Source organism: Crinia signifera, chromosome 4, assembly GCF_055691185.1.
Source record: "Crinia signifera chromosome 4, ASM5569118v1, whole genome shotgun sequence".
In the NCBI taxonomy this organism is placed as follows: Eukaryota; Metazoa; Chordata; class Amphibia; order Anura; family Myobatrachidae; genus Crinia; species Crinia signifera.
Genome location: NC_139220.1, coordinates 251,442,513 through 251,459,092, shown reverse-complemented (window position 1 = coordinate 251,459,092; position 16,580 = coordinate 251,442,513). Strand labels below are relative to the sequence as shown.

Sequence of the window (16,580 nt, the reverse complement as noted above, 5' to 3'; positions counted from 1 at the left end):
TATATTTGCGAAAGCAGGAGAAATCATTCGATGGTCGCGGACCATCGAATGATTTCTCCTGCTGTGGGCAAATGCGAGGTGATGGGTCTTTATAACAAGTCCCCTTGCATGGTTGCGTGGGGAAACGGTGGCAAAGGGGGCAGGGCTTTTATGGGGCGGCATCACATGGACTCGGTAAACTGTGAGCTTTGCAGGTTAATAAGTCGATTAGAATGACCCCCTAAATGGGTTTACAAATAAATATGTACATTACATACATTTTAAAAAAAATGTGAGTTAAAAAAAAAAAAAATCTGTGATTTATTTTTTACACTCACAACCAGGTTGGCTTTGCCTTGTAACAGATTACTGCTTTTAAAAATACGGCCTTACACCTCCAGCTTCCTGTACCCTATTCCACGTGCAAAACTGGAACTGCAAATCCCTCCCCATGTGACATACACACATATATTGGGCATGATTCTGGTTCACTCGCAAAAGCAAATTCTCTCTAATTGACAAAACCATGTGCACTGCAGGTGGGGCAGATGTAACCTATGCATAGAGAGCGTTAGATTTGGGTGGGGTGTGTTCAAACTGACATCAAAATTGCAGTGTAAAAATAAAGCAGGCAGTATTTACTCTGCACAGAAACAAAACAACAACCAAACCTAACTCTCTCTGCACACGTTACATCTGCCCCACCTGCAGTGCACATGTTTTTTTTGTCTATTAGAGAGAGAATTTGCTTTTGCGAGTGAACCACAATCAGGCCCATAGTGTGTGTATAGGCATTTAGGTAATATCTAGAAGACCGAGGTGCCTTCCCCATAGATACGTACATCCAGTAGCTCCCTAGGTATATACTGGCTTGTCCAGCAGAATTTAGCAGGAAGCAGGTGTTCACTGCATAGCGTCTAGGGGAAAAAAATGCTTTTTTATTCACATCTTTTTTTTTTATAATTATTATTATTCTTATTTCAACACTTCTAAATATACATGCAGGCTTCCCCTTCCACAATTATAAATGAATCACACGTTACTTCAGAAAAATGAGGGTTCCCTACCGTGTAAAGGTTCTTTACTAAGCTCTGCTCCTGCTGTTCACATGTATTTGAAGAAATAGGTGTTTTTATCATTCGCAACTTTGCAGACATCGCTATCAACTGTCGGGCAGATTGGCCAGGATGATTGGACTGGCATATTGCCTATATCGCTCAGTGTGTCCTGACGGTATGCACACTCCCATGCAACAATGTTAGGTTTTATGTGCTGCACATTAAACCTAACAATATAACTAGAGACACCATGCATGCCAGTGTGTACAGACAATCCGAGGTGGCGGACATTCTTTCCAATTTCGGAACAAATTCTAATTTGCCTTAGTGTGTACCCAGACAAAAGGAGACAGGATGCTGCATATGAGACTTTTTGGTAGCCAGGATTATCTTCGCTTGAGACTAGATGACCAGAACATGCCTATACTGTACTTTCATTATGACCAATTAAACATTGAAGTTGCATTTATATTCCTGAAGACTTGAGAAAAATATACAACTGCGCAGTGTGAAAGCAAGCATGAGTCAATGGCGTGCAAGCATGGAAGAGCATATGAGACTTTTTGGTAGCCAGGATTATCTTCGCTTGAGACTAGATGACCAGAACATGCCTATACTGTACTTTCATTATGACCAATTAAACATTGAAGTTGCATTTATATTCCTGAAGACTTGAGAAAAATATACAACTGCGCAGTGTGAAAGCAAGCATGAGTCAATGGCGTGCAAGCATGGAAGACATGAGGCCATGCACCCTTAATGTATGTGTAACTATATGGAGGCGTGACCACTTGTCACATCCATTTGTCATTACACCGGGAGCTTGTCCGAGCCTCTCATGGATCTGCACTGCTATGCCTGTAAATAAGATTATTTTCTATTCAGATGATCACTTGTAAGAGGATGTGCTAGTACAGGCCTGGCCAACACGTGGTTCTCTCCAGCGGTTGTGAAACTACACATCCCAACATGCATTGCCACAGTTTATGCATTCTCTGATAGAACATCTGTGGCAAGGCATGCAGGGACTTGTCATATTACACCAACAGGAGAGCCACAGGCTTGCTAGTCCTGTGCTAATGCATTAGTTTTAGGCAGAGTGTTAAAGTACCACTCCACCTGCGGGACATGGCAGCCCACAGGTTTAAACAGAGGGACTGTGCCTGAAAAGGGGGGCTGTTTGTAGGTATGTTACAATCATATATTGAGACTTTATATCCGATTTAAAGAAAATGCCCATAGTGTTATTCTGCATATCCAAGAATTAAAAAAAAAAACTGTGAGACAGTGGTTACCAACCTCGGTTTCCATTTTCCAGGTCTCCAAACAGATCACAAGTGAAATAATTAGCATCACCCATTAATCTTTTAAAATGTGTCAAACAAACGATTACACCTGCGCACCTGCTGGGTGACCTGGAAAATGTGATAATTTGTTAGACACATTTTAAAAGATTAATGGGTGATACTAATTACTTCACTTGCGATTCTGTTTGGAGTCCTGGAAAATGGGAACAGTTGGAGGTACTTGAGGATCGAGGTTGGAAACCACTGCTTTAAGTGGTACGTGGTGTTGTTCTAATATTTTCTTATTGTTTTTCTTCAAGTTCATGATGTACAGACTTCTAGCTCATGCTACTACCATGACAACCACAGTTACACTATATGATACAGAGAGCAAAGACGCTTAGGAAATCTCTCAGCATGCTCACTGGCAGCACAATTCTCCCAACCCACTCCATCCTGTGCTAACATGTATGTACATGGATAGAGGGCTATAAATTGCATAAGGTTACCAGGAACCAACTAGAACTCCAGGTGAGAAGTAGTCATAAAATACTTCCACACAGATAAATTTGCAAATGATGGATTAGACATCCTACAAAATGAGAATAGATAGATAGATAGATAGATAGATAGATAGATAGATAGATAGATAGATAGATAGATAGATAGATAGATAGATAGATAGATAGATATAGAGCTGTATCAATGTGGCAGAACACAGTGAAAAACTGACACCTTTTTTGCCTCTCCCAGCTGGCATAGTAGGACACTCCATTTAAAAAGACTACATAAAAAAAAACAAAAAAAAACAATGGTGGCAAGGCAAACCATTTAGAAATACTCCTAACAGCATGTGGTTTATGAAGAGGAACTGAAAATGGAATTGAGTAATAACTGTAAGGCCCCATACACACCAGAAAGATTCATGCAAGATTAGGGTACAATTCGTCCTTCTTAACGACGGTTGTGCATGAATCTTATCACTATCGTTTGTTTTTTACTCACGATTGTGGTCGTTAACGATTGGATGTGCGCTCCCGTCAGCTCGTATGTCGCATTGGCGGTTTTGCCTCTTGCAGCAGAATCAGCCGATCCGACCGCAGATTGTGTGTTGATCATATGCACATCGTTAGCACATTGAGTGTGCTTCCGTCGTCGCGACCATCCATCCGATCCGTGTTTTCGCGCGAGTTCCTGGACACTCCTACCGCAGCCATATTGCCCCGTGGATGCAGCAGCGAAGGAGCACACGGCGTCTTCTACTGCGCGCACCTGACAGCAGGTAAGCAGGCCACCGCTGACCTCAACACCCCACCTGGGTCCCCGCTGCCCATACCAGGCCACCGCTGACCTCAACACCCCACCTGGGTCCCCGCTGCCCATACCAGGCCACCTCTGACCTCAACACCCCACCTGGGTCCCCGCTGCCCATACCAGGCCACCGCTGAACTCAACACCCCACCTGGGTCCCCGCTGCCCATACCAGGCCACCTCTGACCTCAACACCCCACCTGGGTCCCCGCTGCCCATACCAGGCCACCGCTGACCTCAACACCCCACCTGGGTCCCCGCTGCCCATACCAGGCCACCTCTGACCTCAACACCCCACCTGGGTCCCCGCTGCCCATACCAGGCCACCTCTGACCTCAACACCCCACCTGGGTCCCCGCTGCCAATACCAGGCCACCGCTGACCTCAACACCCCACCTGGGTCCCCGCTGCCCATACCAGGCCACCGCTGACCTCAACACCCCACCTGGGTCACCGCTGCCCATACCAGGCCACCTCTGACCTCAACACCCCACCTGGGTCCCCGCTGCCCATACCAGGCCACCGCTGAACTCAACACCCCACCTGGGTCCCCGCTGCCCATACCAGGCCACCTCTGACCTCAACACCCCACCTGGGTCCCCGCTGCCCATACCAGGCCACCGCTGAACTCAACACCCCACCTGGGTCCCCGCTGCCCACTAATAAAGGTGGCCAGATGTATTATGCCAGCCCAGCCGCCAATCTTCCCCTGCGGCCTACCTACCAAATATTATGCCACCACCACTAAATGTAATGTAAAGATGATAAATGTATAGAAATATGATTTATTAAAATTTCTTAAATGTATAAAAACAAAACATTTATTTTTATTAATTATATACAGTTTAATGAAACATTTAATTTTAACTACTATTTATATTAACCAAACTATTGACATTTGAAAAATATGTACATAGACTATTGTCAAATTTTATTTTTTTTTGGCAGGAATGTCCCAGGCACTGGCCAAAGAACAGGAGTTTGTGGAGGCATTCATAGAGAAATACCGCGAACTTGAATGCCTCTGGAAGACAAAGTCGAAAGACTATAGCAATAAAATCAAAAGAGCTCAAGCGCTGCAAGATCTCCTTGAATTTAGCAAGAGCTACAACCCAGAGGCTGATACGGAATGGGTCCGTAAAAAGATCCAGAATTTGCGGACTGTGTTTCTTAAGGAACATAAAAAAATACAGTCTTCCAAAAGGTCCGGTGCTGGTGCAGGAGAGGTGTATGAGACGTCGCTGTGGTATTACCACTTGCTGACCTTCACACTCAGCCAGGAGGTGCCAAGGCGAGGGCTCTGCATGATGGTGGAAGGCGAGGCGGATGACGTGACAGCGGCCATGGATGAAAGTTCCCAGCCGTTATCAGTAAGTACTGGTCCAATGTGTATATCACCCCTTTGCCCCATTTCTTTCTTTCAATCATTTTTTTGTTCCTTTATCCAAAAAGATTTTAAATGTGGTCTTCCTGCCAGGGGACAGCACCAACACCATTGAAATATGCCTTATATTGGTCCCTGACCTGTTTGGCTCGTGCTGTCCCCCGGTACTGCTGGGCCGGCATCTCCAGGGACACAATTGGGGCAACCTCCCTGGGATCATCTGGGTCCTCCGGCGGTGCTGGTCCTGCCGGGCGATGTGCCCTTTCTTTGCGGCGAAGTAAATTGTGCAGGACGCAGCACGCCATGACGGCCCAGTCAATTTTATCCAGCCGGAGGTTGATGGCTGTGTGGAAAATGCGGAATCTGCTGGCCATTATCCCGAATGCACTTTCCACAAGCCGGCGTGCCCTGGAGAGCCTGTAGTTGAACACCCGTTTGTCGTGGTCCAGTACACGCTTGGCATAGGGCTTCATGATGTGTTCATGAAGCCCAAATGCCTCGTCCGCAACAAATACAAAGTTCAGCCCATGCTTGGTTTGTTGAGCTGTGGGCAAGTGCATGGTGTTGGAGGCGAGCCTGTGGTAGAACTTGGTGTCCTTCAAAGTTCCACCATCTGAGGCCTGACCATTCCTGCCGACATCCACAAAGAGGAACTCGTAGTTCGCATTGACCACAGCCATCAGCACAATACTGAAGTACCCCTTGTAGTTGAAGTAGTACGAACCGCTGTGGGGTGGCTGATTGATCCGGACGTGTTTCCCATCGATGGCTCCTCCACAATTAGGAAAGTTCCACGCCTCATCAAATTCAGCAGCGATGTTTTGCCACTCCTGAACGGTGTTGGGGAACTGAAAAAAAGAGAAGGTGATGTTAACTAATTGTTGTTGTTTTCTTTTCCACAGACAACAAGTACAGAGATAGAGGTGGTCCACACCTCAACCCCTAATCCAACCCCAGAGCCACAAGACTCATCGGGAACAATCTATGGAGTTCCGGAAACCCCCACCCCGCCTCAACTATTTGGCAAAAAGAAAAAACGCAGAACCAAGGCAGTTCCTGAACAAGAACCCGATGATATTCTGGTTCGAGCCGAACAGGTGCTGCGTAGGCCATCTGATGAGTTTGACACCTTTGGAAAGTACATGGCTGATGGCTTACGGAAGCTACATCCGGACCAACAGATGGCGTTCGAACGCGTCACAAGCGAACTCCTGTTTATGGGCCGACAGGGCCGCCTGTCAATCAAAACCACACTGATGGGGCTTCTTCCATTGCACCAGACGCTGCAACAGATGCCTGCCGTACCCTCACCAGCCATTGCATCATTGCCTTTAAACACCCCGCCCAGACAATCCTGTACCCAACCTCAGACCCCACCCCGGTACAGTCACATGTATACAACATTGTTGGGAGACAGCACGAACCTGGATGATACACCGGTTTTGCAAGATTTATGACCGCATCCCATAGAATTATTTCGCAGTTGGCATGGAGTAGTATGTAACACGGTGCTTGTGGCGGAGATAATGGCCATGCTGACTTGTTGCATACTTGTAGAACAATGGGGCCGGGACCATTGTATATGCAGTATGCAACAGGTAATCATGAGTCCCTTTCTTTATCTGCGCTACAAGCGCCGTCTCTCTACTGCTCCATACTGCAAGGCAATGAGGCACTGGTTTGGTTTTAAGTTAAAATAATTTTAGTAGTTATGGCACTTTGCCTATGTTTTATATGCTATGTGTGTTCTTTCTATAGGTCCATGCTTGGAGCAGTATGGCACATGGTGCATGTTGTGCAGACAATGAAAGGACCTTCATGCTACAGTGGCGCAGAGTGCAGAGCAATGGGGCCGGGACCACTACTTCTGCACTATGCGCCATGGATGCATGAGGGTGCTTTTGTTGTCCGCGCTACATGCGTCGTCTGCCATACTGTCCCTTGCCGCATGGCAATGAAGCATTTGAAATGCCTTGTTATTTTTAGGGCACTTTGCCTATGTTTTATATGCTATGTGTGTTCTTTCTATAGGTCCATGCTTGGAGCAGTATGGCACATGGTGCATGTTGTGCAGACAATGAAAGGACCTTCATGCTACAGTGGCGCAGAGTGCAGAGCAATGGGGCCGGGACCACTACTTCTGCACTATGCGCCATGGATGCATGAGGGTGCTTTTGTTGTCCGCGCTACATGCGTCGTCTGCCATACTGCCCCCTTGCTGCATTCCAGTCAATTAATATAATGTTCTTGCAATATTTAAATAAACAACATTACTATATAAGCATTTAGGATAACAATATTTAAATCAACACAAAGCACTTTTAAAAATTATGTGTACTCAATGTGCTGTATGACACATGGTACTTGTGGTACAGACAAAGGACATGGCCACGTGGCACATAGTGCATATCAATGGTGCCAGGACTATTGCATCTGCACTATGCATCACGTGAGGTGGAGGGGACATGCATTATCTGCACAAGCACCATGTGTCATACTGAGATCTACCTCATGTCCGAACAAAGACAATACATTTGCTTTATATTTTTGATATTTGCATAACTTTTTTGGCAATTTTTATATTTATACTGTAAAAAAAAAAAAAAAATTATCAGTATTTGTGAAACTCACAGTTCCATTATTTAAATAAAAAACGTTATCTTTTCACTACAAGTGTGTGGTATATTTTTCCTTACCTTGCAATACTGATGCTGCAGGACCTTCACGATGGCTTTACAGGTCTCCGGGATGATGAGTCCCAACGCTTGCGGGGAGATGATGGATCCAAACTTGAGGTCCGCCAGCGATCGTCCTGTAGCCAGAAACCTGAGGGTTACCACCAGCCGGTCCTCAGCAGGGATAGCCATCCGGTACTTGGTATCCTGCTTCTGGATGTGGGGGGTGACCAGACGCAGCAGCTCCTGGAAGGTCTCATCGTCCATGCGAAGGAAATAGCGATAATCCTGGGGATTATTCTCGCGAATCTCCATCAGCAGGGGCATATGAGACCGCGCTTGTCGTCCCAGGAGCCACTGCTTGGTCCAGCAGGATCGAGCCTTCCTACGCTGGGCCCTCATCCTCCTCACCCTGAGCACAACGTAGGAAAGCAGGAAATCTTGCTGGAACGAATCCATAATTCAAAAAAGCAAAATGGGGGAAAAAAACACACTTTGTTCAGCAATGCAAAAACAAAGCAGCCAAAAATAGCAATGTGCAGCGTTCTGCAGGAATGCAAAAACAAAGCAGCCAAAAATAGCAATGTGCAGCATTCAGAAGGAATGCAAAAACAAAGCAGACAAAAATAGCAATGTGCAGCGTTCAGCAGGTATACACCAAGCCTCACTAGTCACAAAGCAGAAATGAGGTCCTGCAAAATGGCTCCTAGTCTTGTTACCCTCCTCTGCTAGCCCAGCCCATAATTCTTTGTGTTCTTTTGTCCCCCCCTTGTCTCCCCTCTGGTAGCCCGGCCCTTTATTTACATTCCAAAAACGACCGTGACCAGTGCACTCACGATGCACTCACGATCCGCACATCCGACTGTCGTACGACCATCATGTGCGATGTCGTATCGTGAGTACATCGTTAGTAAATCGTATGGAACATAGAACACGATCGTTAGCACATCGTTAAAAGGCCACGGGAGAGCGCCGCAGGAAAGTGCACACAAAATCGTTAGACGATCGTTAGACGATCCTGATCTTTCTGGTGTGTATGATGCCTAACAGATAGTAATCAGACAACAAAAGAGGGTTTAAAGGAAAGCAACATTAATTGCTCAATTTATCCCAAAAATTACATTGTAAACACTTTCCTTACAGATTAATGGAAAAAAATCCCTGAGATATATTTTTTCCTAGCCAAAATACAATAAATAACCCAAACTCCCACACACACGGACCTGCAGGATTACACAAGATTACAAAGCAATTTCAAGACTGAAGTTACTGTAGATGATTGTGGCAAAAGATTTGCGATTCAATCTACAGTGCTGGGATTTTTTTTTTCCCTTCTTATGAGAACACTTGCAACAAAACAATAACAATGACAAAGAAAAAAAAACATTACTCAGCCTTTTCAACGGACTACAGACAATTTTCTGACACTGAGGCTATTTATAGGGGTCAGTCCTATTAATTGCACAGGGTGCAAGGTTCCTTGGCGTTTAAAGGTCAGCAACCGCACCTGATTTTGCACCCATCTCAGGCTGGTTTCAGCACGAATTCACACAAAATTTCTCGCTATCCTATGGGGCAGCGAGCACTTTTGTGCGAATCCCAGCACTCACGAATTCATCACAATTTATAGAATCAACCCCACAGACTCCTGAAATAATCCCTTCTTCAAAATTGTAACTAAGAAATTAAAAAAAGGAAATGAATGAATAAAAATAACCACATTATGCAGGTACCTCCATCGGAAGCCAGCAAAGGAACTTGTAGTTGATCAAGTGCAAAGTCTTTGCAGTAAGTGTGAGACACATTGCCACGCAATATCTCCACATCATCACTTCCTCCACAAAGCTCCAATGGAAACAGAGACTATTCCTGAGTGATCCTTAATGTATTTATTCACAAAGAGCAAGCATTACAACTTGTATTTATTCAGCCATTGTTGAGCTGCTAAAGCAGGATGTGTTGTCTGTGTAAAGCAACCACCACAGTCTAGCAAAATCTGTTTTTAAATCAAATTGCAACCTGTCACAGGAAAGAGTCCACTAAACAATGTCAAAGTAAACCAGAGTCCAAGGATCCATCAAAGCAGACTGTATGGATTAACTAACATGTAGTCAAATAATCAAGCATTCATACAGGAACTGCATACTTGTGTTATTGTTCCTAGAAGTTTGTTGCCATGGAAGCCAAAACTGAAGCTACTTCCTGTATACTACCAAACCTATGTCAGCCTACAGTACAGTATGTCACAGCTCATCTTAGTTCAGAAGATATTTATGTAAATTCTATTGGAGGCCAAACTGACTGGGTTGGGTAATCAACAAAATCCAACATGCTGGAAATCCTTGATCCGCCATTTCCAACCAAAAAATGCATGTTTTGTTTTTTTACCATGCTTTAAATCGCTTGTCGATGTGTCTTTTGATAAGTTTGGACGTCTAACTGGGTATTCATGTGATATGATGACAGTCAATAGGTTGACACTATATGATCGACATGCACTAGGTCAAAATTCGTTTTTCAGAATTTTTTTCTTTTGTTGGGACTTTTTTTTGCTACATGATCCATGTAGAATATATTTGGGAATGACTGAGTATATGGGGTGGGGAGAATGGGTTGCAGATGAGCAAGCCAAAGACATAAAAAGATTTTTGGGCTCACTCTTAGGAAAGAAAATGTTGGTGTAATAGTGTTCGTGTAATAAAAATGAACTTTTTTTTTTTTTTTTTTTGTACCCCATCTCAACCTTTTGACTGTCGACCAAATGACCCTGCTGACCTAACCCCATGTCGACCTAGTTGCTGTCTATCCAATTATCCATACCCACTGGAGAACCTTGGCACTCCAGCTGTTAAAATACACATCCACAAGTCAGTGTTCCCTCTAAGCTGTGCGCACGTGCGCGCGCACACACCTTGAGGAGGAACCATTACAACTGAGCGCACAAAGCAGAAGTGGTCTCTTTTTGCAGTTGTGGACTCAATTAATGTGTGTTTCACCCATTAACTACATTGTGTACTGTATTTTGAATGTTTAAATGTTTAATATCATTTTGAAGTAAAGTTAACACAAATGCTGAACGTCATTTTCCAGTTATATATAAGTGACGCACAAAAATTTTAATTTCATTCCAAAGTTGCACAGCCAAAATCTTTAGCTGCACACAGCCTTTGTAAAATTAGAGGGAACATTGCCACAAGTGTAGTTCAACAACTGGAGTCCAGGATGGCCGGCCAGCATTCACTAACATTTATTAACTGTGCGAGCTTGTACATGAGGATGTTGGAGATGGTTAGTCCAAGCCTCACTTGTTATAGAGCAATAGAAGCTTATTCTCAATGTACTTAGTGAGTGCTCCCATTGTATTTTCCAGAGCTTTGGAATGCTATAGGTAACACAAACATTGATGGAAAGTGAACACTTATCAGTGTATACAGATCCAGCGTACATCATTTTTCTGGCGAAGAACATTAAACAGTCTTTTAGAAAGTATGTAAAACACTTAAAAGAAATGTTCTTGTATCCAAGGCCTAAGGGCTTCTGTGCCTCTACCTGTCCCCTGAAGCACAGTATAATCACTGAAATACTGAATGAATTTACTTCGGTGGTGTGCGTAGGTGATAAACCAATAATGTAAATTCATATTTTCTACAAGAGTCAATTGCAGGAGAGTTTAACTAAATAAAGGAAATGCTTTTCATTTAGTACAGAAGAGACAAGTCTGTCTTTCTTCCTTGAAAACCAGTTTACCATGCCAGCATCTCAGGAGAATGGCAGTAAAAACAAACACTCAGTACACCGAAATCAACAGTGCCCAAAATGGATACAACAAATGTTGAACACAGTCTGACCTGAATGGAGATACATTAAACACCAGCCATCTCTCTCCCAGAGGCAGGTACATCCTTGGAAGATACTAATGATAACAAATGCTTCTTAGCACAGTTAAACCAGTGTGACAGCTGCAGCACAGATAAGGCCTCTCTCTCTCTGACAGGTGGAGTAACCTTAATACATTTCTATAATCAAACAGACTGCAGAGCGAGACTCATTCCCAGTGCGCACAGGGACTACAGCTTGCTTTGACGTAGAATACTGCAGAATTAGACAATGCACAAGGAAAGGTTATGAGGGAGGAACACATGCCCTTAATCCTTCTGTTTATCTTCAAACAAATGTCTTTCTGCACCTCTCATGTGGCTGAGTCATGTACATAAACTGATCCATTAAATGTTCATGAACACTTTACAGGTGCTATATAGCAGTTTTAAAAGTATAACAATGTGATGGTATAAATAAGCCAATCCAGAAATAAAATCTCACAGGATACAGTCCAACAAAGTGACAAAAAAGGTTAAAATAAGCCCTAAAATTCCACTATCGTTCCCCAAAACCATCTATTGGTGTAAATGTGCCTGTGTGATAAATGGGCTGAATCAGACCTGTTAGTAAGGTTGCATTTTATGCAAATGGTCAAAACCATGCTGCACTGCAGGTGGGGCAGATGTAACATGTGCAGAGAGTTATGGCCCCCATACATAAGGCTCACTTGTCGTAAGGACGAGTCAGCCCTGATCTCCCCCGTCAGTGCTTGATAAGATTTGGCGGTTGATGTGCCATTTTTTGCATGTGATAAAATCGGATGCGATTTATCACATGAAACCCAGGGGAGCTGCAGGTGGGATAGCGGCAGGAGAGCAAGGTCTGGGGTAGAGGCAGGCAGGGAGCGGGGACCGGAGAGCAAGGTCTGGGGTAGAGGCAGGCAGGGAGCAGGAACCGTAGAGCAGGGTCTGGGGTAGCAGCGAGAAAATAGAAAAAAATCCGGTACTTGTGTATTATCACGGCGCCCCTGATATTAAGTCGCACAATGTTTTTATCGCATCGCATGCCATACACCCGATGCACTGCGATGCGATGTAAGCCCCCTATACGATGTTAAATTGTATAAGCACCCTAATGGGTGCTTTTAAGCACCCTAATGGGTGCTTACAATGTTAAATGCACTCCCACGCCACCCCCCAGTATGACCGTGAACCCGAAGTGTGGCGAGCGCAGCGAGCCCGCGAGGGGCGGCGGTACGCGTCCTCCGAACTTTTCATACCCCCACTATCCACGTCGGCGTGGAGTTGATTTTATATAGTGTGGCGAGCGCAGCGAGCCACCGAGCCCGAAGCGTGGCGAGCGCAGCGGCTCCATCTGTATGCCCCACCTGTAGTGCAGCATGGTTTGGACGTCAGCAAAAATTGCAGCCTTGCAAACATACGCTGCAGTACGGAGATAGTTGTTGCAGCTCTAATCGCTTTCAAGGAATGAAAGGAAGAAAAAGGAAGTGAGCTGGTCTGACATATTGGGAGCACAATGAGTGATGGCTAATATGCAGTTGATTCTACTGTTGATCTGGCCAGTACTGAATTTATTGTGCAGTCTATAATAAATACAGAAATAAAAGAAGAAAACCTGCGCTCTAAACAAAGGGTGCAGCCCTAACGCAAAAGATAGTCACCACACTATCACAATGATACACCCTGAGGAAGGCTTGTTTATAAGCAGAAACGCGTTGGTGAGGACTAATGCCCCTTTCAGACCGCACTTTGTAAACGGTATATTGCCGTTTCTTTACCGTTTTAAAATGGTAATCTGTGCGGTCTGAAAGGTGCAGGACCCCTTAACCGTTTTACAAAAGCCGATTTTGTAAAAAGGTCCTACCCGTTTCAGACCCGGTATTTTTGCATCAAAATCGGGTCTGAAACGGTATTTAGGACCCAGCCAATGAGCTGGGTCCTAAATTCAGAGCAGCGAATATTTAATGAGCACTCATTAAATATTTGCAGCACTGGAGCCGCCCCCCCGCCTCCCCCCCGCGCATGTGTCGACACCCCCCCACGCGGCGCGTGTGTCGACACCCGCCGTGCAGCCGGTACCTTCGTTGTGGATCCCGGCAGTGAAGTATGGTCGGGGAAACACTTATGAAAAAAAAGCGTCTTTCAGAAAATGGCTGCCCCATAGGAAAACCTGTTTTAAAAAACTGTCTTCCGTATGGGGGCAGCCATTTTCCGAAAGTCACTTTTCTTATAAGAAAAGTGACTTTCGGAAAATGGCTGCCCCCATACGAAAGACAGTTTTTTAAAACTGGTTTTCCTATGGGGCAGCCGTTTTCTGAAAGACGCTTTTTTTCATAAGTGCTTCCTGACCAACTGCAGTGCCGGATCACGCAACGGAGGTACCGGCTGCACAGGGGGGGGTGTTAGCCCTGGGGTGGGGGGGATTTGGGGGTGTTAACCCCCGGGGGAGGGGGGGGGCGGGGGCGGCGCGCGCTGAAGACTGGCTTTGACCCTGATTTTGGAAAGTTTCCAAAAACAGGTCTGCCAGTGTAAAAAAAAACGCACTTAAACGGTAATATACCGTTTAAGAGATGCGGTGTGAAAGGGGTTTTACCTGGCAGACCCGTTTTTGGAAACGTTTCCAAATACAGGGTCAAAGCCAGTTTTGCGGTCTGAAAGCAGCATAACAGGACATAGTGAACGTAAACCTGGACCTTCTGGTAATTAACACATTTGAGCTATTTCTGTGAGGTGAACCTTCTGCAGAGACCAGGATACACTTCCCTTCTGTTCATGCAACATAAATAGCCTTGATCAGAAGGCCGGATACGGTACTATGCCAGTTCGCTTTTATATATTTTTTTATTTTATATAATAAATGTTTACATATTCAAACTATGTGGTGTAATTTCTAATCCGAGGTGCAATTTGAAGAGGATTTACTGTGACAGAAGCACCAGATTAATATATACGAAACATCTTGCGGCCTAAGTGAAGGCTCATCTTTGGTACGGAGTAAATTTTTTAAACTAAAAAAAGAAAAAGATTGTACATCCTTTCTAGATGATCTACACTATGAGAAGTGCTTTTTTCTGGTTTTCTTTGAGGTACTTGAACCCCTGAAGGATTCTCCAACATTCAGGAAAAAAAGGACAGTCACATCATTGTAATCTTTATCCCCCAAGTGGGAGCGCCTTATCCATATTTTTGTTTAGTCTAGAATAGATGTATCTATGACAGTGCCTCTGTTTGGCCTTGCCTGTGCAGTCACATTTTGGCTGGTCACTAGTATCACTCCTGCCTAACTGCATACGCCACCTAAAGTTGGTATTCCCAGTTGCTCAATTTTACTGATCCTTCCCTTTGACTATAGAAGGGTTTGCATGATTATCAGGGAATATACTACTGTAAATCAAAAGCAGATAAAGAAGTTCAGTAAAAAGCCACACACTGCACAGATACTACTGTATAACACCAAGGTAAGGGATTTATTGGATGACAAATGGTACTGCCATCAGCAGTTTTGATTGCAACTGATCACACTTATGAAAAAATATATATACTGTATATATTTTTATTATTAAATTCAGCTGAGCGATATTCTGCTACTTTGTTTAGCCGGAATGGGATCACTGGGCAGACAGGCATTAGGTCGAAAGTCAAAAGACAATAGGTGTAAGGTGTAGGAGGGGTAGTTTTTCACTTTTTTCCCCGAATTTAGACACAGTCGACATGGACACAAACGTAGAACCGCGCCCCCTCACTGTGCTCACCATGCTTCGGGCATGGTGCCTCGCTATGCTCGGCACACACTATTTTATTCTCCCATCACGCCCTATTGTCGGCACATGTCGGCTCAAAAAAAGTGAAAAACCCCATGTCAACGTTTTAACTGTCAAACTTCCCCATGTCGACCTAATGACCCGGTCAACCTAACCCCATGCCAACCTTGAGGCATGTCGATCTTGTGGTGTCAACCTAGCGCTTGTCGACCTGATGACTGCATCCCGTTTAGCACACATGTGGAGATAGGTATACACTTGCCAACTGTATCACACACACACACATAGTGAACTTCCAGCTCCATTGGGCTAAAAACATTAAATAAAAATTAAATATTATATACCTCTTACAAAGAGTTTATTAAGCAAGCATTGGGCTTGTGCCCCATATTTAAAAAGGACAATGCTTTTACTAGAAGGATAGATAGTAAACAGATCGTCCATTTAAATATAGTTATAAACACAATCAAAAGCATATGGTTTTACTGTAACTAAACCCTAAAGTCTAATATGGCAAAAAAGTTATCTAATTCAGTTCCACAAATAGCATTTGTAAGAACGCTTACTGTAATACATGGAGCAGTGCATGTTGAAGTAATCAAGAAAAAAAAAATATATATGGTCTGTGTTCCAGTAGAAGTGAAATAATTGGAATGCCAGGAAAAATGTAGATCATATCGACAAGGGTATGGGACGTTTATTTTGTTACAAGGATCTGGAAGGATAAGGTGGGGACTGCTGAAAGTCTGACATTTTCAGCTGAAAAGGTTTTCCCAGAAACAGGCTGAATACTTTCCTAAGTTTTGTAATCACAGTAAGATGGATAGGGCATTCCAGGATTGGACATTGCACCACAACGAATTGGACCATATCCAGCAGTACTTCTCTAAATTCCATTTAACCGCACCTTTTACTTCATTAACAGAACCATCTAGGAGTGTCAAGAGTGTAAAACCATAAAGTACATTGTTCAACTATAAAATAGGTATACACATAATTGAGGATAAATCCCATTTGCTTCCTAAATGTAAAAAGCAGAATGCTCATCCCATGGGAAAAGAAAGATTAGCTCCAAGGACTACCCGAAATGAACAATTGGTGCATCGTATTAGTAGTGCAGTTATTGGGCAAAAAGCTAGCGCATATTTTTTTTCTAATTGTTTATTTTTGGTTTAAAACAAGCCAATCAGCAAAAATATCAAAAACTACATCGGTATTACCCTTTTACGTGAGGAGCAGCATTCAGGGGAGGGAAGGAAAATAATACATGTGATTTCTATACTCCAT

At 44.0% G+C, this 16,580-nt stretch overlaps 2 protein-coding genes across 2 annotated transcripts in view; one reads left to right on the top strand and one right to left on the bottom strand.

The window, feature by feature from the left end:
- The window catches only part of MCTP2 (multiple C2 and transmembrane domain containing 2), a 181,184-nt gene that overhangs the window by 147,179 nt on the left and 17,425 nt on the right, over positions 1-16,580 (bottom strand). The gene's annotated exons all lie outside the window — the stretch shown is intronic.
- LOC146075236 (uncharacterized) lies at positions 4,208-7,959 on the top strand. Its single transcript, XM_083184240.1, has 2 exons — positions 4,208-5,004; positions 5,921-7,959. Exons 1-2 carry the CDS (start codon positions 4,585-4,587, stop codon positions 6,473-6,475), a joined length of 975 nt encoding a protein of 324 aa, XP_083040366.1. The 5' UTR covers positions 4,208-4,584; the 3' UTR covers positions 6,476-7,959.

What these genes read in the sequence shown, in the direction of transcription:
- LOC146075236 (XM_083184240.1), top strand. Translation starts at nt 4,585, where the DNA reads ATGTCCCAGGCACTGGCCAAAGAACAGGAGTTTGTGGAGGCATTCATA. An exon ending in AAAGTTCCCAGCCGTTATCA is followed by an intron (nt 5,005 to 5,920) that starts GTAAGTACTGGT and finishes TCTTTTCCACAG; the next exon opens with ACAACAAGTACAGAGATAGA.